This window comes from Wasmannia auropunctata, unplaced genomic scaffold (genome assembly GCF_000956235.1).
Source record: "Wasmannia auropunctata unplaced genomic scaffold, wasmannia.A_1.0 LD336097.1, whole genome shotgun sequence".
NCBI classification, from domain to species: Eukaryota; Metazoa; Arthropoda; class Insecta; order Hymenoptera; family Formicidae; genus Wasmannia; species Wasmannia auropunctata.
This window is the reverse complement of record NW_012026793.1, coordinates 1,555,071-1,579,864: the sequence shown is the minus strand read 5'-3', so window position 1 is coordinate 1,579,864 and position 24,794 is coordinate 1,555,071. Positions and strand designations below refer to the sequence as shown.

General features: G+C 37.7%; 4 protein-coding genes across 10 annotated transcripts; 1 reads left to right on the top strand and 3 right to left on the bottom strand.

The window, feature by feature from the left end:
- The first annotated feature begins 667 nt into the window (after positions 1 to 667).
- On the top strand, positions 668 to 14,777 carry LOC105462544 (meiosis arrest female protein 1). Of its 7 annotated transcripts, none has more exons than XM_011709213.1 (25): positions 668 to 973; positions 1,371 to 1,730; positions 1,857 to 2,000; positions 2,084 to 2,368; positions 3,163 to 3,329; positions 4,376 to 4,473; positions 4,570 to 4,780; positions 5,024 to 5,183; positions 5,541 to 5,751; positions 5,956 to 6,038; positions 6,123 to 6,254; positions 6,346 to 6,498; positions 6,636 to 7,034; positions 7,585 to 7,763; positions 7,871 to 8,040; positions 8,118 to 8,329; positions 8,415 to 8,565; positions 8,890 to 9,065; positions 9,165 to 9,548; positions 9,632 to 9,835; positions 10,001 to 10,271; positions 10,669 to 11,030; positions 11,379 to 11,471; positions 11,571 to 11,898; positions 12,031 to 14,777. In XM_011709213.1, exons 2-25 carry the CDS (start codon positions 1,410 to 1,412, stop codon positions 12,081 to 12,083), a joined length of 4,947 nt encoding a protein of 1,648 aa, XP_011707515.1. In that variant the 5' UTR covers positions 668 to 973; positions 1,371 to 1,409; the 3' UTR covers positions 12,084 to 14,777. The 7 variants fall into 7 exon arrangements, with proteins under 7 accessions (XP_011707515.1, XP_011707517.1, XP_011707520.1 ...); XM_011709215.1 differs by having other exon boundaries at positions 12,003 to 12,070; XM_011709214.1 differs by lacking the exon at positions 668 to 973 and adding an exon at positions 1,017 to 1,210.
- Positions 14,778 to 14,975: 198 nt separating this feature from the next.
- Positions 14,976 to 16,448, bottom strand: LOC105462543 (NADH dehydrogenase [ubiquinone] 1 beta subcomplex subunit 10). The gene is made up of 4 exons (XM_011709212.1): positions 16,221 to 16,448; positions 16,005 to 16,140; positions 15,736 to 15,875; positions 14,976 to 15,261 (listed from the first exon to the last, which is right to left on the bottom strand). The coding sequence occupies exons 1-4, from the start codon at positions 16,300 to 16,302 to the stop codon at positions 15,128 to 15,130; spliced, it is 492 nt and encodes a 163-aa protein (XP_011707514.1). The 5' UTR covers positions 16,303 to 16,448; the 3' UTR covers positions 14,976 to 15,127.
- A 144-nt stretch (positions 16,449 to 16,592) lies between these two features.
- On the bottom strand, positions 16,593 to 21,494 carry LOC105462542 (60S ribosomal protein L3). The gene is made up of 8 exons (XM_011709211.1): positions 21,443 to 21,494; positions 20,881 to 21,073; positions 19,590 to 19,758; positions 18,895 to 19,030; positions 18,377 to 18,563; positions 17,821 to 18,023; positions 17,382 to 17,537; positions 16,593 to 17,172 (listed from the first exon to the last, which is right to left on the bottom strand). Exons 1-8 carry the CDS (start codon positions 21,443 to 21,445, stop codon positions 16,975 to 16,977), a joined length of 1,245 nt encoding a protein of 414 aa, XP_011707513.1. The 5' UTR covers positions 21,446 to 21,494; the 3' UTR covers positions 16,593 to 16,974.
- A 787-nt stretch (positions 21,495 to 22,281) lies between these two features.
- LOC105462541 lies at positions 22,282 to 24,788 on the bottom strand. The gene is made up of 5 exons (XM_011709210.1): positions 24,650 to 24,788; positions 24,105 to 24,267; positions 23,836 to 23,881; positions 23,359 to 23,454; positions 22,282 to 23,274 (listed from the first exon to the last, which is right to left on the bottom strand). The coding sequence occupies exons 1-5, from the start codon at positions 24,661 to 24,663 to the stop codon at positions 22,982 to 22,984; spliced, it is 612 nt and encodes a 203-aa protein (XP_011707512.1). The 5' UTR covers positions 24,664 to 24,788; the 3' UTR covers positions 22,282 to 22,981.
- Between the last annotated feature and the right edge of the window lie 6 nt (positions 24,789 to 24,794).

The window sequence follows — 24,794 nt, the reverse complement described above, 5'->3', positions numbered from 1 at the left end:
TGTTGAGGTTAAAATGGATAACGAAATCTGTAATTTCTTAATTTTTTCCTGCTTTTGGTACAAAATACACCAGAGCCAGATGCATTAGCATGTGTGTTTTAATCGTGAAAAAGGAAATTTTATTCTATGCGATTAATACGAAGTGTTTTGTATCCAACAAAAATGGTATTTTTGTCGATAAAACAGACGGCTTTAGCATCCTCTTAAACGACCACTTTCCGGATATCGCAAACGTTGTAATTAATTAATCATAAAATTGTTAAATATCTCGCGACTATTTAAACAATCACCTTTCGAATTGTCGTAAATTCCGAGCAAATTTTACGCCAAGAATTTGCTATAAATTGTAGTCAAATTCCGTGCAAACTCACTTGAACTTTACTTAGCGGAGACTCAAACCCCACTTAGCGAAGATTCGAACCTCACTTAGGGTGCTGTCCCATGGAAGAGATTTTTCATGTAACGCGCGTAACCAATCGGAAGCTTTACGCGTTTTCTGTTACGCAAAATTTAAATGCAGATCAAATTTTTAGGGATTTCAAATAATTAGGAACGATTATGCAAGTTTGTTCGGATAGGCCCTAAAGATGGCCACCATCCCCTCTCGACCAATGGCTGCAATAATAGTAAATCTTACGTCGCGCGATATGAACGTGACTTTAAGCGTGTTTTTGCATTGCGTAGGAAGACGGATAAAGCAAGGGAGAGAGATAGATTGAGAAAGAGAGAGAGAGAAGGAGGATTGAAAGAAGATAAAACAGAAGCAAAATCATACGGGGAAACGCACGTTTTGCAGATTCAAGCTTGATTTTTCGACGGACGGGTCCGGACATGGAATTCTCGGAACTATGCGCTCGCCTATGACTTTCCTTCCGTAATGTTTCATCCGTTCGGCATCCTGTCGTGCCGGTTGCCGCGTTTTTGCCCGATGCTGCACAGGAAGCGATGGTGGAACGATGGCTGAATTTCTCAGGTAACGCGCCAAATGTCCCGTGTGCGTGCTGCACATTTTTCTAAATTAAACTCAGCGTCACGCGTACGCACGTGGTGCTTTAAATGCGGAGGGAAACTCGCCGAGGACGCGAGTCCGTTGTCAGAAGGACATACACGATGCATTCCTTTTCCTCCCTGCGTGTTCTTTTACGATTATCTAATCTAATCTTTATAAATTCTTTGTTAAAATTGGTAGTCCATATATGATTCATACATGGTTTGTATATGGTTTATTTATGCGGTCTTACGATATGTAAAATAATGCACATTAAACATAAAAATAATGCACATTAGTATATATAACGTTATATGTAATTTTATCAATTTTTGCCGTCTATATTTTGTTCAATTAATTTTGACTTTTCATTTAATTTTAGCCCATACATTGGAATCCTACCAGATAACTTGTGAAACACATGGCTGGCGAGAGATCTCCCGATTACCGTGCGTCCAGTGCGGAAGATAACGATAACGACGAGATCGAGGGCCTCAATGAGAAGCTGATACAGCAACTTCTGTTGTCCACGCAAAGATTCTTCTCCTTGGAGCCTAATACCTCGCTGTGCGACGTTAAGCCAGAAAACAATAGCGGCTCTAAGGTAGACTCCAGCCCTCTGTTGTTTGGCCATTGCAGACATGACTGCTCTCTTCTGTGTCATGATAGCCCAGCTAAGATGCCGGGCGCATCGAATCATCTTCCACCCATTGGCGTATTTTGGGACATTGAGAATTGTCAGGTTGGCTCGATTATTTCCTTATCTTTTTTTCTCATCTCCTACTTTAGAGAAGGAATTCTCTGATTTTAAAAGATTCTCTTGTTCTTGCTAAAACAGTATTTCAATTGTGCAACTACTGTATTACAGGTTCCTAAAGGTAGATCCGCCATAGCGGTCACGCAATTGATTAGGGACAAATTTTTTAACGGTTATAGGGAGGCGGAATTTATCGTGGTTTGCGATGTTCAGAAGGAGAACAGTCAAATCATACAGGAACTGAATGACGCTCAGGTAAGGCAGATTCTCCCTTCGGCACGACGACTCGCTGCTGACTCCCTGACTAACAGCGAATCACTTATTCTACATCTTTTAAGGTTAATTTAATACACGTAGCTGCTACATGTAAGAACGCCGCGGACGAGAAGCTTAAGCAGACCATACGGAGGTTCGCCGACATTCACGGCAGCCCGGCGGCCATAATCCTAATATCCGGCGACATTAACTTCGCCGCTGATCTCAGTGATCTACGTCATAGGAAGAAGATTCATGTGATACTGCTACATAAGAAGAATACCTCGGAGGCGTTGATATTGTGCGCCAATGAGCATTACGACTTTATGGAGCTCACGGAGCCACTGCCGTCCAGACCTCCACCAAAGGTATGAAGACTGGTATGTGACCGACTATAATATTGACAAAGGGAAGCCGTTAATCAATTATGCCATTCTTTTTCTCACATGTATTTATTTAATAAACAACAATATTTAGAGTATACTTTTTCTTCATTTCTGAATATACTTTGTCTTGTGTATCTGTATGTAGCATACTTTGTACGCTCAGTGCACGTCCCAGGAAACATAAAACGACGACAAATAACGTCAGCTTGTTTTCTCGAATATAATTCCAGTAATGACTCATTTCCAATAATATGTACAATCAAGACTTTAATGATCCATTTGGCGATTGTAGAGACACATATTAAGTCTTCAATTTTACGAAGACATTCAGTTTTATGAAGCATGCATTTAAGTTTAAAATTTTTGCTACCTTTACCAATGTATGTAGTAATTTTAGTGGAATTACCAGTGATTTTTTTCAGAACATAAATTAGCCACTTTCAGGGTACATGTACTGCCTTTGCCATAAGTATGAAGCACAATTGTTACAATTCAATTTGTTGCATTTTCTTGGAAATGGCAGTGATAAAGGAAAACTAATAAAATATTAAAATTGTTAAAATTCTAACATTTTTAAATTGTTAAAATTAAACATTTTTCAATAAAACTGTATTCAAATTTATTTTTCGTTAGCTATAGAACTTTACGTTAATTTGCGAAGGTGCTTATGGCCGAGACTGTATAATATTAGAATTTACGGGCACATATATGTTCTATCCTCTGCATGTTATACATATATTCCCAATTTGTCTACGAATATATTTTAACACTTTCAGGGTAATGAATCCTATGACCTTCTAATTAGTAACCTTCCCAATGATACGGATGTTAATGTCATTAAGCGCCGCCTTAAGCAATTATCTGAAAATTGCGGCGGTCGCGTGGTAGATGTCCAGTCAAATACTGCCATTGTACGCTTTACGTCGCACAGTTCTGCAGACAGGTATATATTTCATTAATTCTGATTACCACAGATATATTGAAATGAAGGTTGCGTTGAATATACGGAACAATTAGGCTTTCCCTTCTTAAGTTAATTTTATGAAAATACATATCTTTTATATTCATATTTTATATATTTAAAAAAATATTCGAGTTGAACTAAACATTGAATTTGATAAATTAGAAGGATATTAAGTAGATATCTCGGATTGAATTAGAGCTTCCCAAAAAGAACTTTAGACAGTAAACAGGGAGTTAATGTTAATTTAATAGAAATTTATTTTCCTTGTTCGTTTTTTTTAAGCCGGTTTTAGCCTTTCCGTGTATTAACTGTTATTTAAATAACCCGCCTATACGTCGTGCAAATCACAGCATTTCACATTTCTCTGTTCCACCATTGGACCGGTATGTGTGTACATGTATATGAAAAAGGGGGGGGTGGGGAGGGGGAAACAATCTAGTCAGCCTCCTTTATTACTTACGGTGGTAGCAGGGATGAAAACACAAATAGGGAAGATTCGAAATAACAGACAGCAATATAACGAGCATAGTGGTATCAAAAGAACACGTCGTATAAGTTCACTTACTGTTATACATCATAAGATTTCTTATAGTGAAATTATTTTTATACAGACTAATATATCTTATTTCGTATTTATTGTTTTCTTTTATTTAAATATTCATTATTACAATGTTGAGTGATGGTTTTACCTCTGTTTGTGGTAAGTCGTAATGCCTGTTGCAATATCTATCGCCATTGTGTCAAGAAAGTTTGTGCCGTTTAATATCGATATAGAGAGATACAGTTATTTTATGCGCGGTACAGTTTATTTTATACGTGCATTTAGAACAAAATTTTGACTAATAATTACTGAATATTAGTTACATTATTAATATTAATATCAATTACCAAAGTACCTCGACCTGTGTGCCTATAGGCGCTTGTACATTCTCATGATAAAGAAGGTCATTTAGCGAAATTACTTGTCAGCGTGCTGTACAATAACAATATGATTATATTTTTTTCCCCTTTTTTACTTTTGATAGGGCTCAGAAGCGTATGGAAGGGGAATTTGTTTTTGGATCGAAAATATCAGTAAGATATCTCGGAAAGGAGAAAGGAAATTTAATCGTTAAAAATCTAGGTAAGTCTGTCGTTTGGCGAGATTCTGGCAAAATGTGACGCGCGAGACTTCGATTATCGAGCTGTCTCATTGTTAATTAATATAACACTCTTTCAGGAAGTATCATAACACGAAGCAGGGCAGTCAGCGAATCGGAAATTGTTACCGACTCCAAGCAAAGAAACTCCAAGCAAATGTATGCTGCGAGTGCCTCCGTATTAGGGACGAGGACCCTCCAATTCCCGCATTTTCAATCCTCGTCGTCTGTAGTGGGCGCCTATCCTGCCTTCACTCCCCATTGCGCGCCCATCAATGGCCCATCACCGGGGTCAGTCTTGTGAAATTTGTTTTAGACCTGTTATTTCGGTGTATTAACACGATATCTCTTGTTTCAAATGATGGATAATCCGAGAAAGAGCCTTAGAGTCGCGAGTAGATTTTTATCCTTGCTTGATTCGGGCCGTGAAACTGTTTTGATCTTATCTGATATAAAGTACCAAAAATTTTTTTATTTGTCGCAAAATTGTAATGGAAATTTAATTTTAATATCTTTTTGTTTTACGTTTCGCAGGATGATACAACCTCCAATATTTTTCGAGAGATCGTATCTGAATAGCGGCGATGTACCTTTTAATAGGGCATACAATGACCTTACCAGGGTGCAGTCACCAAATATCATATGGCCAATGGCGGGACCTCAATACAGTCATATATGGGAAGCACAATACAAAGTCAGTTTTGTTTGGAAGAATATTTAAAATCTATCTAGATATTATTAATTTTACGATCTGTTTTCTTTACTGTTGAAAAGAAAATAGATCCTTGTTCGTAATCTATTACAATTTTGGCCATAATTATAAAGCACTTTTAATTTATTGCATTTTCTTAGCGAAAAGGCGATAATAAAAGCCAAAAGAGGACTAATAAAAATATTTTTTAATAAAACTTTTAATTTATTAATTTTATTAGACATAGAACGTTTACGTCAATCTGTGGGGGTGTTTTATATTTATGGCCAAAGCTGTATGATTAAAGTATTATTTATTTGTATAAACTTGTACTGAAACGATTATTTTATTGTATTTTAGGCGGAGAAATCGAAGATATTAAATAAGCGGGTTCACGTTCCGCAGGTTCGGGACAATAATATTGCTCTTAACGCAGCAGCTTCTCGTACTCCTGAAGGTCTCAGACGCATCAGAGGTACACATGGCGCATTTCTTCATGTTTCCGAATGGCTTGGCGCACATCATGCAAGACAGCCATACAATTCATTAGCTGTTCCTCCTGTTTATAATGGTAACAATTTAAATTTAAACAATTTTATATTATCCTTACAGAAATTTAAGAAAGATAGTGATTTATTGCTTAGTTTGAGTATTAAAAACAACGGTGCTTTTAACAGTCAAGATATATAATTTTAATATTAAATTGGATTTCTGTAAGAGTACGCCGATTGTGCATCGCGTGCATGACGATTAATATTGTATATTGTTGAAACAGTGCAATCCAATTCTTACAAACGACGTAGCCCATCCCCGCTGTACGATGCGCCGACTAGAGAGAAGAGCTCATGGCACGGTCAGGTATGGTACAAAAACAATTGTATTATTGTTTATCTAACATTACATTTTGAGGAACGAAAAGATAATTGTTTTTCTTGTTTTTAGAATCAACAGCAGATTCCTACACGAAACAATAAAACGCCATCACCTTACGAAAATAATATGTTACAAGGGACAGGACAACACAATCAAACATCACGGTCGCATCTGAGCGATGCAGAAAATGAAGAAGTAGAGGTATCTTTATATATATATATATTTTTTTTTATAGGTATTAATTTCTACTCTTTCCGCTCAATTTATTGTCTCTTAATTTCTTTTTCTCTAGAAATTTTTTAATCCTATAAATAATCGCGTCGGACATAGCACCAATAATGGCACTAATATACCCATCGAATTGCAAGTAACAAATTTAGATCAAAACATCGATATGAAAGACATGAAGCGAATTCTTTCGTCTGTGTTCTTGGAGCACGTCTCGGTACGTGGTACATTTTATTTATTGAAAATTTTAATTTCTGTACACAAATTACGTTGCACTCTTATAAATCTCTTGTCAATCCTTTATACAAATTGATGTAAAATCTATTGTGGAGATACATTTCTTTTCTATTCTAGAACTGTCATATTTCCGTATTTATGCAATCGGACGGCAATTACGCCGCTAGCGTCAAAGTGCCCTCGTTATCGGACGCGCAGTATGCGATCTCGCAGTTGCACCGCCGTAAAATAGGCTACAAGCGCATTTTGATATCTTACGCGCATATCGGCGGACCAAATCTGCAGCTTATCCGAGCGCAAATCGTGTTGCTCTTGCAAGAGGTCCCGGGACACAAACTGCCGCTATTCAAATTCCGCGAGATGTACGAGAGCCGATTTATGATCTCAATAAGCGTGTCGGAACTTTACAAGATGAGAGACGTGTGCATAATCACCGAGGATCCGAGCGGTAGAATGGTCTCGCTCAGTCCGGATCATAGAAACACACCGTCGCCGTGCTTTAGTAATACGACACAGGTGCGCGATATACACCTCCGCTCAAAAGTATTTGCCTACCTTTTGTTCCGAAATTAAATGAAGTGAAATTCAATCGTGTTCCCTAATCTTCTAGATGTTTCCTGATTCTAGAAAATTAACGAACAAGATTGAAATTCATTTTATTTAATTAAGAAACCCAAGATATTAAACTTGATAATAATAATAATAATAGTAATGTTTGATGGCTCTCAAAATTTTCTATATAATATGTAAAGAAAATATGGTAGAATTAAAAAATTTAGATGTATTAAAAAAATACATACAAAAACCAGGATGGGCGAATATTTTTGAGCAACAGTGTACTCCGTGTTACATGTGTACTGTCTGTAGAATTTACGAAATGATGAACAAGAAGCCGAGTCTGAGCTTTTCCGGTGACGGTAGAACTACACCATAGTTCCCATTACCGTCGAGAAGCTCTGATCATACTGTATAAAGCGATACATCCTGAATTGATACACCGCTCTCTTTCGTGGATAGAAGATCACGTGTTTTATCGATACAAAAGACGTTGAATAATGTTTCGCAGGATGGGCAAGTCAAGCTGCCGTATTGCACAATGCACATGACAAAACCGTTGTCGGAAAACAAAGGCTGGGCGGAACAAGAAATGGCATCCTTACCCAACGTGAAGATCTCTTTGAAGCTTCTCGAGACTCGCCTGCAACAATTACTAACGTCGCACAACGGCATTCTACCTTTGCCAAGGTATTTTTTTTTTATTATTTATATTAAACTTTATATAGAATTTAAAAAGAATTATATACGGTATTAACTTAAGATACGCATTTTTGCAATCTGTTGAATAATTTCAGTCTACCAACTTGTTACGAGGCTGAATTCAAGGAACCGTTAGAAATCATAGAGGAGGGTGTACCCTTGGAGCATTTGGTGTCGTGCTTGACATGTTTCGAGCTAAGACAAGATATCGGCAGCGTGAAGTACATCGTGTGGGTGGGGAAGAAAGAAAATGAAAATAATGACGGTAATTATTTTGTAAGAATCAATTGAGAGTGCAAAGTGTGCGTTGATTTTTTATTACAAGAGTGTCGCTCCTTTCAGAAACTAAGTGCGTGAGTCCACCGCTCGCGAATCAGCTAGCCCTTTTCAGCCGCGAACTGGTCGATCTTCTGAAAACCGCTACGCACTGCCAGTTATCTTTTAATCGATTTATACCAGCGTATCACCATCACTTCGGACGACAGTGCAGAGTCGCCGATTACGGGTTCACTAAGCTGATAGATCTGCTGGAGGCGCTTACACACACTGTCCAAGTACGTAAATTAAGCGGCGCCCGCGAAAATCGACGATTAAATCAAGAATGATATGCGAATCGTCGCTACACCATTCTTTCCGCAGGTAATGGGAGAGGGCAACAAGCGCGTGGTTACGCTGTCGCATCGTGCCCAAGTGCGCAGATTCACCTCGGATTTGCTGCGAGTACTGAAGTCGAAAGCGAGCAAGCAGGTGGCACTTTCGGAATTTCCAAGCGTTTATCATCGAGTGATAGGTAACAACTTTGTAATATCCATCTATTCGCATTTATTTTTTTTTACATTAGAATCAACGGTGCCATCTTAACTCCGCTAATCATTTCAACTTTTTTTCTTTTTTTTTTTTTATATATTTTACAATATTTACAGAATATTGAAAATATGTAGTGATTATAAATAATTTTGATGAATATACGATGCAAATAATATCCAAATAACTTCTCATTAATCAAAAACGAGGAAATTACCAAACTGGCATCTTTAGCAGTTCTCGTGGGATATCATCGGTTTTAATATTAAAGATAGGTAATCAGTAACACATAAATTCCTTTTTTTTCCAGCAAAACCATGGGACATCGTGGATTACGGTGTGTGCGACATCGAGGATATTCTTAGCGAAGTGTCCGAGAACACGGTCGTCGTAACTCCTATGGATGGCGGCGACAAGATGATAGCCATCCCCAAACGCGAACAGACTGTCGAGGAGGTCGGACGAACGAAATTGTTTGCCAAGGAGGTGCGCAATTCGCGAGTTGCCTCGCGGTTATCGAAGAGGCCTGAGAAATTTATAATGGAAATATTTTATTTTGAAATGAAATCCCTGTGAATTCAACAGGTGGTCGAGTTACTGCAGCACGCGCCGCAGTGCAGGATGCTGTTCAACAAGTTCGTACCTTCCTATCATCACCACTTCGGCCATCAGTGCCGCGTGTCGGATTACGGGTTCACCAAGCTGATCGAGTTGTTCGAGGCGATCCCGGACGTGGTCAAGATCGAGGAGGTGAACGGTGGCGAGAGGCAGATATCCCTGACCGAGAAGGAGGGTCTGAAGGTCCTCTCCGAGCAGATATCGAAGTTGGTGATGCGCACCAGAGGCGGCCTGAGTGTCTCGAGCATCGGGCAGAGGTTCCTACGTCTGTTTGGCTACGCGCTACGTCCCGAGTTGTACGGCTGCGTTTCGATGTTGGAGCTCATGCAGAAGCTTGAAGACACCATTCAGGTATAACGCCAAGCTGCTACGTACAGTCGTCGGTCTACAGCGACTATAAATACATCGACTGTTCGGACTCCCCTCTGTTGCAGATCATACACTTGGCTACAGGACCGGCTATCATCACAGTGGACAAGTCGCATCTGCAGCAGAGAACCCTCCAGTGCCGGCGTGTGCTGATGGAGCAACCCCAACATAGAATGCCCTTCAAAGAATTCGTACAGCAATACTCTCAGTATTATATGAAGCAATGTGATCTGGACGAGTTTAAGAGAGATCTGTCGAATGTTGTTCGGGTATGTATGAATTTAATGCAAGATGCGCGACCCGGATTGTTGTTCGGGTTGCCGATTAAAACTCTGGCTTATTAAAATCACGCTCCTGTGTTTAGAGCATTTACATGAATTATTATTCATTTTTGCGCGTGTTTTATCGTTACCTTTACAAATATTTCTATACAGTTCACAGTGATAAATGGCGAGCAATTCATCGAGCTGACGCCACTGCATCGTTTCGCCTGCGAGCTTTATCGCGTAATGTTGAATTACGGTGGCACATTAAGCTTATCGCAGTTCGATGTGTCATACTTAAATGTCACAGGCACAACTTGTAAACCTGCACAGTATGGTTTTCCGACAATAACTGCACTTTTACAAGCCTTGCCCTGTACTGTAATGATAAAGGAAACACGGAAGAAAGAAGCGATTATCTATCTGAATAAAAAGTTGGCCGGTAAGTGAATAATCGAAGCCTGATCTGCAATTGCATAAGTACAGTTGTAAATGGTTGTAAGAATTGAACAATCGAATATGAGGAAAATATTCGACTGTAATTAATCAGTTTTTACAATTACAATCACTTATTATACTTGCACAATTGTAGGCCGGGCTTAAGAATATAAAGCATCCTGAATTTAATGTTTTTTTTTTTAAAAGATAACGAAAGCCAAAGGAAACTTAAAATTGTTATAGAAATAAATATTATTTAATAAAACTTTATTTTTTGTTAGATAAAGATAGATATAGAACGTTTTACGTCAATTTATGAGAGTATTTTATACCCATGGCTAAGGTTGTAACTTCTTTTATGCGTTCGTCGGTATCTTGCTAATTTAAATTTTTCCTTCAAGCTTCCGTCGGGATATTCTTGCCGTACAAGCCGATGTCATCTTATCACGATACGGATTCCAGCAACGATTCTTTTGAAAGTGATTCTTCGTGTCGCGCGAATGCCGGTAGTGCTCTGGGCGTAGTGGACGAGAATTGGATTGATCAGTTGACGAACATGAGTTCTTGGAAAGCCAAGAACGATAAAGGTCTGTGGCCGGAGACTCGTGACAAGCATTGGAAGAACCTGCCGAATTCGGAGGAACATTCGATTAACTGGGCGGTCTCGGAGAGCGGCGGCGAGAGCTTCCTGAACAGCTTGATACGCACACCGATACAACGTAAATTCCCACCGCCGCCGCCCAAGCCCGACTCCCCGCCCGAGGTATTTAATTAATATTAACGCTAAAACGATGTATTTTACGATATTTTATTAGAACTGCCGAAGGTGCTAATTTGATACTTGTTCTATTTTGCATATAAAGGACTTATTGGTCCTATTTTTGTTTTCGATTAGTGAAGAGTAATTTATTTTGATTCTTTATATTGATATTATTTATATCATCAAAATTATTTGTAGATATGACATTCATATGTTTTCAATATTCTATACTGTATAACACAAAAAAGAAAAAAAATTAAAATAATTAGCGTAGTCGAAGTGACGCAATTGATGATTCTAATTTTTATCTCGATACTTAATTTGATTGAAATTGCTGTAATTTGCTTACAGGATATCGCGTGCAAGGAGGAACACTGGAAATCATCGCTGTGGTCCCCAACAAAATTTACTTATTCTCAAGACGAACATTCCACAAACGTGCAGGTACAGCTCCCTTTCCATCGGATGTGTTTACGTGTTATGAAAAAAAAAATTGTTTATCCCCACTTCTACATGATTCGTTAATCCGTCGTGCCTTTTCAGGTTCCCCCGTTGACCTTACCGAGCTGGAATCAGATTCTGTCCAGCGACGGTATATCGAACTTGCTGTCGCCGACGAAAAATCTATTGCCCGCCGCTGCCAATCCCTTGTACCCGCCTACCTCTCCTTACTACCATAAGCCTGTCGTTGCGCCACACCCGTCGGAATTGCCGCTACCCTCTCTGTCGTTGACACCCAAGAAGAAGACGGCGGATAATCAAAAGAAGACTGCCGTGAGGACGCAACGCAACCTCGCAAGTTCCGAAAGCGAGGACAATATTATCGACGACGATGAGAGCAGCGACAGCCATAGCACTTCCAGTAAACTCTGTGAGTGATCGCTACATTATTTAATTTAAAAAAAAAATCCTCTTCTGTGTCAACGAATTTTTTATAAAAATAATCATTTATGTGTATTCTCATTCGCTTTAAAGTATCAGGAAACTATGTTTATCTTGCTAGTTAAAGGCAAGAGACGTCTGGCGGCCCAATTCAATCAGCCGATCGAGCCATAAGCGGAGACGCCTACGCGAAGAAAGAGAGACGTTAAAACAAGTGATAAATAAGCTCAAGATAAAAAAAAAGACCAGATTGTGTTAAATTAATTTCTTCACGGAGATGAAAACAAAGGAAAACTTACGGACTCTTCAACGGACTTCAGTAGATCGCCATCTAAAATGGATTGAATTACCTATACTCTGTTCCATGGATGGTAGGTACCCATAGGTTAATTTATACTCGAGAAACATTTACAACGCAGATCTGTGTATAGATTAAATGTATATGCAAACCGGACGGAGAAGCGATTATAGCACGAATTATTTTCAAAGAGTATGAAAATATACATCGAGAGTAGATATATATATAATATATGATTGGTCGGGATCGTAATAAACGAAATGCGTGAGCGACGCTTTATACCGAAGTGACATGTGCTGATGGCTAAGAAACATGTAGCATTTTTTCGTACTGTGATATAGGGTATTAAAAAAAAAAAACAAAGAAGCGAGATGATAGTGAATAACTACACCAAGAAGGGAGCTTGGGATGGCAATAATTAAATCTTTCGGTCAAATCATCACACACAAGAAGCGTGCACATTTGTGAATTACGTGAACTACAACTTATACCTTTTTACATCGCATCTAATATTTCCTTTTATTAACAAATCGCATTTTGATATTATTTGATATTTTAATCTTTATTCATGTTTGTATCGAATTTACAATCAATTTTTACTTGATTGTTTCGACTTAAGCTTAACGATACATATCATGGAGAAATAATGATTTTTTATACCCGTTCCTTTTTTTTTCCTATTATTTTATACTCGTTAAACGAAATCGGGAGGAACGATCAGACTAGATTCCGTAGTCATCAAGTATATATTTACATTTAACTATTCCTTTTTTTTTTTGTAAATAAATTATTGTTGAAACGCTTCTTTCGATTTGCCTTGCGTTCACATTGCACAGGGACAATGTGAGTTGCACATTCATATAACAATACTATATGTCCGAAGAAACGAGGTTTACGTATAATTGTTGCCACTTTACAAGCGATAAGCGAAAATTCTCCTGTCTTATCATGCGCACCTTCAGTCGTTCATCTTGTTCAATCGTCCTACGAATTTCTCTCCATTCACCGTCGATACATTATTTTTTTTCTTTTTACTGCTCAATGTATAATTTTTACGAGTGTGTGTCATGTGAATGAGTGCGGATACACGGTGTGAATACACGGCGCGATGACAGATGTGTGTAAAAAAAAAAAAGGGATTGGAGTAATGGATAACACTGTTACCAAGTCGTGTTGAGTCGCGCGACTCTCACGAAATATATACGTAAAGAAAAGAGAGGATAATTTTATCGATGAAAAAAATGTTCGATCGATGTTTTTTTTTCTTATGAGATTAGTGCTTGTCGTGCGGGCAGAATCGGGGGAAGGATAACGACGTGCAATGGCCGCGACGAGGGAGGTGGAGAATTTTAACGGGAGGGTTCATCGAGACGAGATTCGCGCGCGTCCGGTAATATATTAAAATGGCGATAAGTATCGTGTAATTTTTTTTTATTCAAAAGGAGACGAGAGGACAAAAGAGTTTGCACCGAACATCTCCCCGTCGCAGCGGCCATTGCGCGGGTCCCGTCTTCCCTTTATTTTTTTCTTCCTTTCGTTTGAGAAGCGATGATGGGAATGCACTCACTGTGTGATTCTGCCTGATATGGAACTCTTGTTTTTTTTTTTATAATGTTCTGCTGGTATGTGTGTATATTAAGTGCGTAATATAAGATGTATAATGAGAATGTAAAACTTTTTTGAATTGTACAGAAGGGAATGAATGTGTGATGATCTCACTTTTAATCTTGTATACTTCATGCTCATTGTAACTGTGACATGGATGTGTAATAATTTACAGCAGAGAAAGAGCGAGAGGGAAAGAGAGAGAGAGATCGATTAGATTGTACTATAAGATTGTAGCTACAATGGATAAATCATCGATGGATTCCAAGTTTTATGCGATACTAGTTTGCCAATTTATCGTAATGCGTTATTTTTTTAAAAAACTGAAAGATTTGAAAGAGAGAGAGATATATATATATACATGTACGTAATGTTCACGCTCTATCTCCGTTGGATCGATGAAAAATTTGCGAGTTTACGTTTAAGTGTGACAGTCGGGTATTAGATTAATTAGGATCGTGTAGTATTCGTGACTTTTTTTTTAATATTTTGTTAATTTATTCCTATTAAAAGAAACAGTTTCGTTACGTGTTTGTATATTTATGCATAATGAATTCTATTGTATTTTATACTTTCGCGTGAAAAAAAAAGCAATTTCCGTAATGCGTATGCGTCCTCTCATGAGAGACGGGACTTTTAATTCGCTCAGTCGGATATTTTTACGTTCGTGTAATACGTGCCACCGTGTAAGATACGCCGTGCGAGAGGTTGTCTTATGTTCCAAAATCGGGGAATGCCTAAAATATAAGTTTTATGCGTACTTTGCTTTGGCAATTCTAAATGATGTATGAGTAAATCTGGAAGCGCAATGTCGAAACGGAGAGGAGAAAAAAATCTGTAAATTCATACATAATTACATGAGATGATTTTATCGTAATAACAAAACGAGAGAAATTGTGTGTAATGTATAAATCATCGATGGAATCGTGTCTAAATGAATATTTCATAAATTAATTTGATATACATGTACAATAGGTATAATCTTTTTTATATATTGTACAATGAGAGGAATAAATGGAAAAAAACACCGATTGATTCATGCAATATTCGGAGGGAGATTTGCTGTCGATGCGCGCACACGCTCATGCGGTTTTATAATCGTTGTTAAGATATAAATAGAGGATTGTTACAGGGAGAGAGAGATTGCGAAAATGAGATTAAAATTCTGATAAATTACTTTTTATTACATATCCCGCCGTCTTTAAATCACAACATATTCTGTACACAGTTAAGCAGCAAACCTACGATTCAGACCCGTGATAATGCGAATGCGTTTGCCATTAAAATTGTCGTCTACGATGCCGGCGCGTGTCCGCTACGACGCCGCCGCCTTGGTCGCTTGTGGCTTCATGCCGGTGCCGACCTCCCCGTGACGACGCTCCCAGATCATGCGGTGCTTCTGCTTCATGTATGCGCGTTTCGCGTTCAAACCCACTCCCATCTCACCGTCTGCACATTTGAGAAAATAAGTTGATATCAGAATCATGGTGGAATTAGTAATTATTAGTTACTAATTCCACCGTGATCAGAACTTCCAATCCCTCTGCAGAATTCTACAGTCTTGGCCATAAGGTATAAAGCACTCTCAATTTATTTTCTTAGAAAAGACGCTAATAGAAGCCAAAGAAGAACCAATAAAATATTAAATCGTTATAAAAATTGTGTTTCGGTAAAAAAAAAAATTTACTTTTCATTGAAGAGATATGGAACGTTTACGCCAATCTGTGGAGGTGCTTTATATATTTATAGCTAAGGCTGCGTTTTTCTGGAATTTCCAAACCATGATGGAATTAGTAATTATTAATTACTAATTCCACCGTGATCAGAACTTCCAATCCCTCTGCAGAATTCTAATCTTGGCCATAAGGCTGCGTTTTTCTGCAATTTCCAAATCACACTTTCTCGTCACGGACGCGTGCTCACATTTTATGAACCAATTGACAGCCGCGTCGTCGTAAGCTTGTTTCAAAGGGTCACATAAGTGTGCATCATCCTCGCCGTGATAGAAGGCGCAGTGTTCGAATCGACTTCTCAGAATCATCAAAATTTCGTCTTCCACTGATCTGAAAAAAGAAGCGGGGAAAAACGTTAAAAGGAGAGTCGGACGTAGTGACACGATTATTCCGTGAACATCGCCAGGGGGGAATGTTACCCCGTTCGCTTTCTAATATTTCATAAAACTTGTGATTTACTTGTCGCGTAAGAATTGCAAATTTGCCTCGGTGTAACAGACCACGTCGTCCGTGTAACACTCGTCGACCGTCGGCACGCGACGATAGTGCTGATGGTACCACGGATATTTCTTCTGATTCGGCACCACGAATTTCTCTGCAACGGAAAAAGGCGGTCGTTCAGGACGAGGCCTGGAACGAAGGGAGACAACATAACCAAAAACGATTAGATAATACCTCGAACGTAGGTGACCGGCGCGTCCAGCACGTAGAATAAGGAGTTCATGAATCTGTATAGAAGGTTTTCGTTTTCCGCCATCGTTTTAAATTGAGGCGAATAGAAGAAAAATCAACAACAATTAATATCTTTCTCGTGAAGTTATTTTTATGTACCACTCGGTGCAAAACACGTTGCTCCGCGATGCACGTTACTGACGTTACGGAGTAGCCGCGCCCGCGGGGGTGAAAGGGGATCCAAGTAGGGAAGGGGGATAGGCAACCGATTGGCCATGCCATTTTGTCGCAACCGAGTCGGGAAATCTGAACTGATAACAGAAAAAGTAATACAAATTTTTCAATTCGAAAGAAATGAGAGAAAAAGAAAAATTAATAGTAGTAATAAATTTATTGATTCCCCTCGGAATACAATCAAATTAACTTAATATTTAATACATAAATACTTAAAATTAAATTACAAAAAAAATTTAATACATATAAATGTTTATACAAGTATAAAATTTGAGAATACACATTATTCCCTTTTCTTTCAAAACTGAAAGCTATATCCTCGCAACAAGAATTTAAAAACAGCAAACTGTAACAAAACCAGAGAAGATCGATTTATTTAGTGCTTCGGATGTCTCTTCGAAGGATAGAAAAAAAATGTATGTACAGGAAAAATGTGCGAGAATGAACAAGACCACTCGTATAAGATTTTTCAAAATCTATTTTATATATCTCTTGTAAACCGTACACGGTAGAAAATAGCTTTTTACTGCGCCGGCGGGGCGGTCGATACACCGACGGTGCGCGCCTCCTCCTCGCGCAGACGGTCCTTCTTGAGCTGTCCCATGAAGGAGGCCTTGTCCACGGCGGTCTGGAAGCGACCGTGTCCGAATTTGGAGCTGGTATCGATGAACTTGAGGTTGATCTTCTCCAACGCCGATCTCTTGGTGTGCACCAGCAGGGACTGCAAGACATACGTTTTTTCACGTTACTTAACTTCGCGCTTGTAAATATCGATTAATGTAAAATATCAAATATTTAAAATCTCAGTCCTATCATAAGTAATTATCATCGTGATCAGAGAAGTATAAAATTGGCTCTTTGAGGGTCCATCATAGAAATGCCGAAACAATGTTATTTTATATGTATAACAACTTTGGTAATGTCTCTTACCTTCCTGAGCGTGATCACGCGCTTCTTCGGACCTATGCAGCATCCCTTGATCATGATGAAGTCGTTGTTGACCTCGCCGTAATGCGGGAAGCCACCCATCGGCGTGATGCTCTTGTCGGTAAGATCGTACTCCGTCGAAGCGTTGTTCTTCACGATCTGTAAAATGCAACCAAAAAAAAATTACAATAAACATCAATCCTGATAATTTTAATAATCTAATAATTTTAGACGATAGAAGAAACGTCCATTAAAAATTATAACTTTGTAACTTGTTTTGGAGGCCTAAAGCACTTGATGGAGTTATGCATTAGGTACTATGACAGCAAGTAACGTTTATCTCGCCTCTTTGAAAGTTTAGAATCAATCTTCTTGTATACTGCAAAGATCGACATAGGGAAGAGGCGCTAGAATAATTCACGGACTTAAATGCGACAATTACCTTTCCGTCCTTGGTATGGATGCCCTGTCCGATCCTGTAGATCTTCTTGTTCATCTCGGTACGATGGTGGTAGCCTTTCTGACCGGCGCGCGCGACCGTGAAGGACACGCGGCTGGGATGCCACGCGCCGATACAGGCGACCTTCCTGAGACCCTTGTGAGTCTTGCGCGGCAATTTCTTCGTGTGCCACCTGGACGTGACACCTGCAAGGAGGGGGGAAAAAATGTCAGTTTTTTTTTTAATAAATAATCCATACTCGGAAAAGGGTGACCGACTCGAGATTCGCAGTTAGTTTCAACTTTTTTTGGTAAAGGACTTTCAGTAGGAAGGCAGCATGGTATTATCCTCAAGATATTCAGATAAATGCACGTCATGCTTCTTTCATCATAGTCCTAAATACTTTCTTAAAAGCATGCTTTTCAAGGGGGGGGGGGGTATATGTGTATGCTTGTTGGGGCCAAGGCAGGGGTGGGGGGGAAGGCATGCCAAAGGGCCGGCCTTTCGAGGGCAAACAGCACACACACACAAACACCGATATAAGTATATAGGAACGTACCTTTGTAGCCCTTTCCTTTGGTAACTCCGATCACGTCGATCATCTCGTCGGCGGCGAATACGGTACTAATGGGCACGGGTTTTTCCAAATGTTCGCGCGCCCACTGCACCTTGTCTTCAATGGTGCCGCCGTTCAACTGGATCTCCATGATGTGGGCCTTCTTCTGGCGCTGCCTCAGCAGTTTCATCTAAGGAACAACGAGAAGATTAAGTTACCTCTATATTATCACCATATCTAACACAGCCTCGATCGAAAGTATAATAGCATCCCGACAAATTTATGCAAACGTTTTATATGTAAAAAAAAAAATAAAAAAATTTAAGTTTCACTATTTATTTTTATAATTTTAATATTAAAAAGTTTATTTCTATAATTTTAAAATTCATAATTTTAATATTTTTTTCTTAGCTTTTATTACTGTCTTTTGCAAAAAATGCAATAAATTGGAATGTAATAAGTTGGAGGATGCTTTATACTTATGGCCTGTACTTTAATATCGCCGCATATCGTTCAATTACCTGAGTATGAGCGATAATGCGAACGACGCTGCAGTACTTCTTGATCTTCTTCAGGTCCGCCTCGATGGACTTGCGGCCAAGATCGTCCTGCCATTTCTTCGACGCCTTTGTGAAAGCCTTCTTTTTGCTCTTGTACCTGCCAGAAAATCAATGCAATGCCCGTCTATCTTGCGTACGCCACCTGGGGTACACTCTGTAACGTGCCAGTCTCATCGTAACGAGCGGAGACTGGGGCACACATCTTGGACCAGCCATGTTAAAAGATAAGCTTTAACGGCCATATCCAAATGATAACTCTCATCGTGCGAGCGGAGAGCTGATGCGATAATTTTAGTACTGTGTATAATAAAGTAATAATAGTCGTTTTTTTTTATTTTTTGAAGAGAAGAACTGTACCAGGCATGGTTTGTCTCAATGGTCACCGCCCAACGGGCTCCAAAAAGTCTATGGAATATACCTTGCTTCCATGCATTCTGCGCAAGGCAGAGCACAGTGTTTCTCTTCGACGTGGCAGTTTTGAGAACTTACTGCATCGAGAGCAGCTCTCGCACTGCAACCCGAACGGATCAACGCGTTTCCATGCTGATCAACGCCCAAGTCAACACGTTGTATAATTTTTACAGCCAAAATATGAACGTGCGTAACAATTTATTCTCGATCGTGAATACATGCAATGGACACTGCTGGTTACTAACCAGTTCTTGTAGAAACGCCTGCGGCAATCCTCCGACAAATGTTCTGCCCAGACAGTGGCGAGCGCTCGAAGACCATGCGGCGTTTCGATGTATCCAACGAGACCGACAACGATCATCGGCGGCGTTTCAAGAATAGTAACGGCCTCCACAATCTCCTTCTTATTTACCTCTGTAAAGAACAGTTAATATTAATATACATAAGTTACTTTAATAATTTAAATTTTACAAAAAAATATTAAATTTTATTAAAAAAAAAAGAGAAATGTCAACCTCTATAAGGAACCGTTAATATTAATAATATACATAAAAGTTACTTTAATAATTTAAATTTTACAAGGTAAAGATAGTATAGATCATTATGTAAGGGAATGTCAGGAAACAAAAGAATGGTTTGTAGAGATGGGAAAAGATGAAAAGGAAAGAGTAAATAGGATAAGATCGGAAATTCTGGACGAGACAAAAGGAAGGATATTAAAGAAATTATGGAAAGGAAGGGAGAAACAGATAAGAGTAAGAGAGAAAGAGAGAAATGAAGAAAAGGTGTGCGAGGAAACAGGTTAAGAATAGGAAGGAAGAAGGAGAGGAAAGTGAAATAGGAAAGAGAGTGTAAAGTAAAAGAGTAAGTGAAGAATAGGAATAGGTAGATAGAGGTAAAGAATAGGAGAATGAAATAGAAATAGTGTAACGAAAAGAAGGCTGTGAGCTCGAAGCGCCGAGCAGTAATCTTAAGAAAAAGTCTGTGATAGTTACATAGTCGTATAGGATAAGTTTAATGAGATAGGTTAGGTATGGATGAATGTGTGGTAAGGTATTTATTGTAAACCAAGTCCCCTTTTTGGCTGTAAATTGCTGAAGTGAATAAATATTCTATTCTAATTTAAATTTTATTTAAAAGAAACTTGCTTATTTTGGAAGGAAACTGTACCAGGTATGGTTTGTCTCAATGGTTACCGCCCAATGGACTCCAAAGAGCTTATGGAATATACCTTGCTCCTATGCATTCCGCGCGAGCAGCGCACAGGTTTGCTCTTCGACGTGGCAGTATTGAGAACGTACTGCACCGAGGGCAGCTCTCGCACTGCAACTCGGATGGATCGACGCATTTCTGCGTCGATCGACACCCGAGTTAACACGTCGCACACAAATTCGCACGCATTTTTAATATAATATTTAACGCATGTAACATTTGATAAAAAATATTTGAAAAGATTGATATAAATCGAAAAGTGGGGTGTATATTTTTACTTAAAACGTTAATTAAGTCTCCTTTTTTTTTGTAACAATTACTCACTCGACCCGGGACGATCAGCTTCCCTCACGACGTGGGTCATGCCGGCCTTGTAGCCGATGAAAGCCGTCAAGTGAACGGGCTTGCTGGGATCGTCTTTCGGGAAGGCCTTTACCTTTCCGCGATGCCTCTGGGATCTCTTCTTGGGGTAGAACCCCATCGACCCGTGTCGAGGGGCGCTGAACTTCCTGTGCGACTGCAACACAAAAAGATGGAGTAAGCGACGTGGGAACGAACGTGCGATCGGGATTTTTCCGCGAGGAGATAATCAGACCGCCCTAGAGTATTATCGTCAGGGTCATTCAGACGAAAACCATAAACTTTGCAGTGTAAATCATCATCTTAACGAGATAAATCGTCGCGCACGAGGTACCATGTGCTTGCAAAACCGTCTCCCCGTTGCCGTCGCGAAAGGCAAACGATATCGTCGTTATTCGCTGTAATATTCGTCTAGAATCTCGATGAGGATATTCAAGAGCACGATTACGTGGCTTTACGGCGCGGATGCCGAAGAAAATTGTAAAATTTCGTTGGATTCGCGAACTCTGTCGCGCGATCGACTCACCATGATGCTGCTTGACGAAGAAAATGGAGGAAGCGATGCTCCACGACCGCTTTATATAGGGCACTGACGTGAACCTTGGGAACTTGAATCCTCTATGGCAGGATTTGCCTAGGAATTTTTACTTTCTTCATGTGGGGAGGGTCGGGGACGCTCTTTTCTGCGATATTGGATCAAATAATGTCATAAATTATATATGTTTATTAAAAGTTTGCTCTACTTCCTTTTTTTTTAATATATCGTACATTGTATTTTAATTAATGATATAATTAAAATGATTTTTGATAAATAGTTAAAGTGACTTTTGTATATGTTCTACTTTGTGTTAAGAAACGGTAGTACATAATAATTAATTATTATTGACAAAATCTTTATCGTGACATTCTCAGTGCTTCAAATATTTTCATATTATTTTAAAATTTATTGAAATTCGAAAATCTCCAATACATCTATCTTCGCAATTTATAAACATTATCTGCATTTCATAGGTATTCGTATGTATTTTTCCTTTACATATTATGTAAATCAAATAATAATTAACAATAATTTCAATAAATTCACGCTCGATCAAATTTGGTATGATTTAATTGAGTTAAAATTAATTACGAATATACCTAACCTAAAATAATTAGTTTTTAATTTTTTTATTTTAATGCCAATGGCTGAAGAACTTTCGACTAGAAAAATACAAGAGCACCCATATTATAAAAATTTCCGTATGGTAACGCTATTTGAATTAATTTTAAAATTCCAATGATGTTAAAATAATTTTATCATGTCATTTGTGATATAAATACTCTAATGGGATAAATATAATTTGTTTAAAATAATAACACTCAATCTTTACAAAACATACATTCTTATTATAATAATGCATTTTTTATGTATATACAATATACAAATAGAACTGAAAGTCAAATGATGTTATAATGATAAAGAAAAATCTTACATTATTTGTGACTTATAAATGACGAAAAAAGTTATAATGTCATATTATATCTGTGTCTAAAATATTCTGTGTGGAATACAGCTTTGGTCATAAGTATAAAGCACTCCCACAAATCGACGAAAACGTTCTATATTTAATGAAAAGTTAAAAGTTTAATTTAAAAAAATACTTGTTAAATAACAATTTTAATATTTAATATTTCATTAGTTTTACTGTGGTTCTTATCACTGCCTTTTCCAAGAAAATAAAATAAATTCAGAGTGCTTATGAACTGCATAAATTGATTGTCATTTACGATACCTTTTGCAACTTTTACTGGCTGCGTGCGTCAGAAGAATATTTTTCATCCATTTTTACAAATTTTTACAAGACGCGGGAGAGCAGTATCAGAAAGGAGAAAACAGAAACACGACGCTCACAGATTTCTATACTACAAAGAAATCTGTAAGCTCGCTGCGCACTTAATTAAAGCAAAATCAATAAGTTACTCATGTCTCGTGTAACCAATAAATTACTCGTCACTCATGTTTCAATTGTGTTCTTCTTTCCTTCGTTTCTTTTTCGATGGTAATTAATTTTCTATTTTCGATTTATCACGTTAAATCTTCGTCACTGCTGATATACTTTAATTCGGCCAGTATACTTTTGAAAGTTAAAATTTTCTTTTCTTTTACTTTAACCAATTGCTCTAGATGTTTAATTTCCCTCTTCAAATTTTTAACCGCTACAAAATTTGCTTCTTGAATTGACCGTGCAGCCGAGCAACTCCATATTCTTTCCGGCGAAACGCTGGTTCCTTTTTCATTCGTTGATCGCTTTCTGCTCGTTTCTCGTGCTTCTTGCAACAATAAGGGTGGTGTGTTTGTTGCCTTATCACACATTAAATCTACAAATATAAATTGCTATTTATCCTCGCAAAAGTACTTTAGGGAATCACTAAAAATTTAAATATACAATTTGCAAAGCTTACAAGTATCAGCAGGAAGGGCTTCAGTATCATCATCTTTTAGTATTTTCATGTCCCTGGTATTTAAATCATCATCACTTGTATCCACAGATGTCAAATCTAAAGTAAATTTGATTTTATTACACAAGATCCATTAAAGAAATTTCTAAATATTACAATATTATAATAGAAAATTATACCAAATTCTACAAAATTATACAAAATTAGACCCAATTTATACAACCTATACAAGTATAAAGCATAAATTGATGTAAACGTTCTTCTATCTGTCTACATCTGTCAATAAATTTAACAGTTTTATTAAAAAATAATATTCATTTTTTCATTTTTATAACAATTTTAATTTGTTAGGCTTTCTTTGGCTCTTATTATCGCCTTTACCAAGAAAATGCAATAAATTACTTTATCCTTATGACCAAGGCTGTAATATATTATTACTATGTAATACTAATATTATTTTCTTAATCTTGTTTTACATACCTATTTCATCTTTGTCATCAACGTCATCAGGCTGTTCATCTGAAAGCTGCAATTATTCATTTATTAGAACTTTATATGCTCACTTTATAAACAATTTTATTTCAGTATTACTTTATTATTTCCTTTTTTTACATTTTATTTCTATAAATTTAGCACATGCATATTAGCCCAAAAATATATGCAACTCTTATCTGAGCATCTCGATATCTTAAAATTTTTTAAAATACACGTATTAAAACGTTCAAATAGAGAAAAATTGGGATACTTACATGTGGAATAGCATCCTTTCTCAATCTGACATTCATCGTCAAATGGTTTAAATACTTTTTTTCAAAATGAAGAGAACATAGATAACTTCCTCTGTAAAGCTTTTTATGTTCAAGTTTCATTATTTTTATCCATTGCTGCTTCCTAACAGGATCCACAGAAAACCTGTCGGAAAATAACAGCACACAAATTAGAAACAATAAATTACAAAAATGTAAAACATAATTAGTGGACCTAAATAATTAAATCTGTTATTCAATAACAAAACAATTATATTAAATAATATACTCAGATAAAAAATGATTTAAAAAATTCTTAAAGTCGTATAATTTATGAAAATTAAAAAACTGTAAACTTTAATTTTCATGTCAACGTGGACAGTAATAATAATATATATAATTCCAGCATTGACACTTTAGGTTATGTTGGTAATATAATCAAGTGAGTCTATTTATATAGATGGAGCGTCAGAGCAAAGGAATTAAAGGCGCTAAAGTTAAAAGCGATTTCCTTTTGTTCTGTTAATTATGTTGCTAGTAATTTCTACCTTTTGTCTTGCATGCGTTAAACTGTTCACAGCTTGTAATTTCTATTAAATAAAAGTTCGTAATTCTTCTCACAAGAAGTCTCGATATCTAAGTTTTTTTTTGGAGGTTATGCTCCCCGGTTGGGGAACTTGTGTGCCTTCAACC